The sequence below is a fragment of the Pinus tabuliformis genome, chromosome 6 (genome assembly GCF_031772625.1).
Source record: "Pinus tabuliformis cultivar Carrire ecotype Pingquan chromosome 6, CPIR1, whole genome shotgun sequence".
NCBI lineage: Eukaryota > Viridiplantae > Streptophyta > Pinopsida > Pinales > Pinaceae > Pinus > Pinus tabuliformis.
The window spans coordinates 1,030,117,826-1,030,119,907 of record NC_142292.1 but is presented as its reverse complement, the minus strand read 5'-3'; the positions used below and the strand labels follow the sequence as shown (position 1 = coordinate 1,030,119,907).

Genomic DNA, 2,082 nt, shown 5'->3' with positions numbered 1-2,082 from the left:
ATGGAATTTAGCAAGAAAGAACCGTGACATTGTGCAGGATCACAGTTTTTGGGAAATCCGAAATGGGGAAACGGCCCTATTCTGGGAAGATGCTTGGCAGCAACTCCCGAAGCTTGAAACACCAGATCTCGCTGACCTCAAGCGACAATGCCAGGACAGAGGCAGATACACTGTACATCAATACTGGAACCACAACAGCAGGGACCAGGAATGGAGAGAATGGTTAATCAATACCACTGAAAGCTCAAGTGAGGAAAACAACAATACAAGAATTATGCTCGATCAACTAAACAAAAGGAAGATAAGAAACGCTGAAGAAAAGGACCAGCTAAGATGGGGCATGAAAGGAAGTGGTAATTTTACGCTCAAGGAAGCCAGGGAACAGCTCGAGAATGCAGAGCAAATGGACGAAATTCAATGGAATAAGAACTGGTCTGGGACACTCTGTTTTGGCCAAAAATCAAAACATTCCTATGGCTCCTAATGCGAAGAAAAACACTTACATGGGAGAATATTCACAAAAAATGGTTCCATGGCCCTTCTCGCTACCCCATGTGCAATTCAGATGAAGAGACAATGAACCATCTCTTCAACACCTATGAGTGGGCTTGTCATCTGGGGATATGGGCAGAAAACATCATGCAAAAAACAGACCGAACCAGGGACTCCATCCAAGATACTATCCAGAATTGGCAGAGCAGACACTCAAATAATTTAAGAATTAACAGTATATGGAAAACCTTGCCGGGCTTTATCACCTGGACTATATGGAAGGAACGAAATAGAAGAATCTTCTAGAATGAATACAAAGATATAGAGCATTCGCTATATACTATAATCCAAAATATAAGACAATTAATTCTAGTTAAATGCAGAGTGGAAACAGACGAACAACCTTCGGCTAAAGACTTACACATTTTAAAAATCTTCAAACTGGATAACATCCAAAGCTTGAGCACAACAAATTGCCAGCAAAACCCAAACACCACGTCCTGTGGCTGGAAGCGTCCCCCTGCAGGGTTTCTGAAGCTGAATTTCGACGGAGCCTCCAGAGGCAATCCGAGTTTGGCAGGCATTAGAGGCATCATAAGGAACCATGCAGGGGGAAATTCTTCACATTTACAGTAAAGCCTTGGGGGCAGGGACGAATAGCGAAATGGAGTTTATGGCCATGGAACAAGGGCTCCGGATTCTCAAAGGTATTCAGGGTGGCACAACGATGGTTGAGGGAGACTCAGAGTTGGCAATTACAACGACAAGGAAGCTCTACGGAGGAATAAAAGCAAGCAAAGTCACCAAACATTGGAGACTTGCCAAGGTTATAGACAACATAGCAGGTATGCTGAGAGTAATGAAAGGTTTGGTTTTCCAGGCGGTGAGACAAAGAGCTAATATGGTGGCGGACCACCTAGCGAACTATGGAATCGAGCACCCAAACACTAGGTGGGACAGCTGTTGGCAGAATATAAACTGCCCGGAACTAAAAGAGAAGTGCATCCAGCTCTCCAGGCAAGATCTGGGTGATGACAATCGAGTATGAGTGGGAGGAATATCACAACCACGTCACTCTATGATGGGACACGCTGGCAAGGCAGATGCCATTAGAGAGTGGCAGGGGGTAGAAGGACACGGGAGTTCGGCGCAATTATGGCACGAGCAGAGGAAAAAGGAATTGAAACTAGATATGATAAGTAATGATAAGCACCGCCAAGACCAAACCAAGAAGGAGGACACTTGGCAGACTCTGGAGCGAGCGAGTAGAGGTGACCGTAATGAAAAGATTGTGAGCCATTACACAAAAAATCCAGCATCATGCAGAAATTATTATGAAAAGACTTGCAAGTTGCATCGAGCTAGACGGTATGCAACCGGTAACAGCCCAAACAACCGCTATTTAACTACAACCAAAGGCAGGGAAAAACGCAATGTTTTATCACAGAGCAGACCTGAGCCCATCCATTCTGCTGAAACCTTCCATAATTTCACCATGAGTGTTAGCATGATAATGGAAGGAGAAGGAAGTCGCAACGCATCGGCAAATAAAGATCTCAAGAATGCCATAGAAATGTATGAAACGCGAAC

The 2,082-nt window shown here is 44.5% G+C and overlaps 1 protein-coding gene across 1 annotated transcript; it reads left to right on the top strand.

Moving 5' to 3' along the window:
• Nucleotides 1–1,156: 1,156 nt before the first annotated feature.
• On the top strand, nt 1,157–1,540 carry LOC149262516 (uncharacterized). Its single transcript, XM_089380135.1, has one exon. It carries the CDS (start codon nt 1,157–1,159, stop codon nt 1,538–1,540), a length of 384 nt encoding a protein of 127 aa, XP_089236261.1.
• The last annotated feature ends 542 nt before the right edge of the window (nt 1,541–2,082 follow it).

Excerpts from the sequence above, each read along its gene's own strand:
- LOC149262516 (XM_089380135.1), top strand. The coding sequence starts at position 1,157 with ATGGAGTTTATGGCCATGGAACAAGGGCTCCGGATTCTCAAAGGTATT.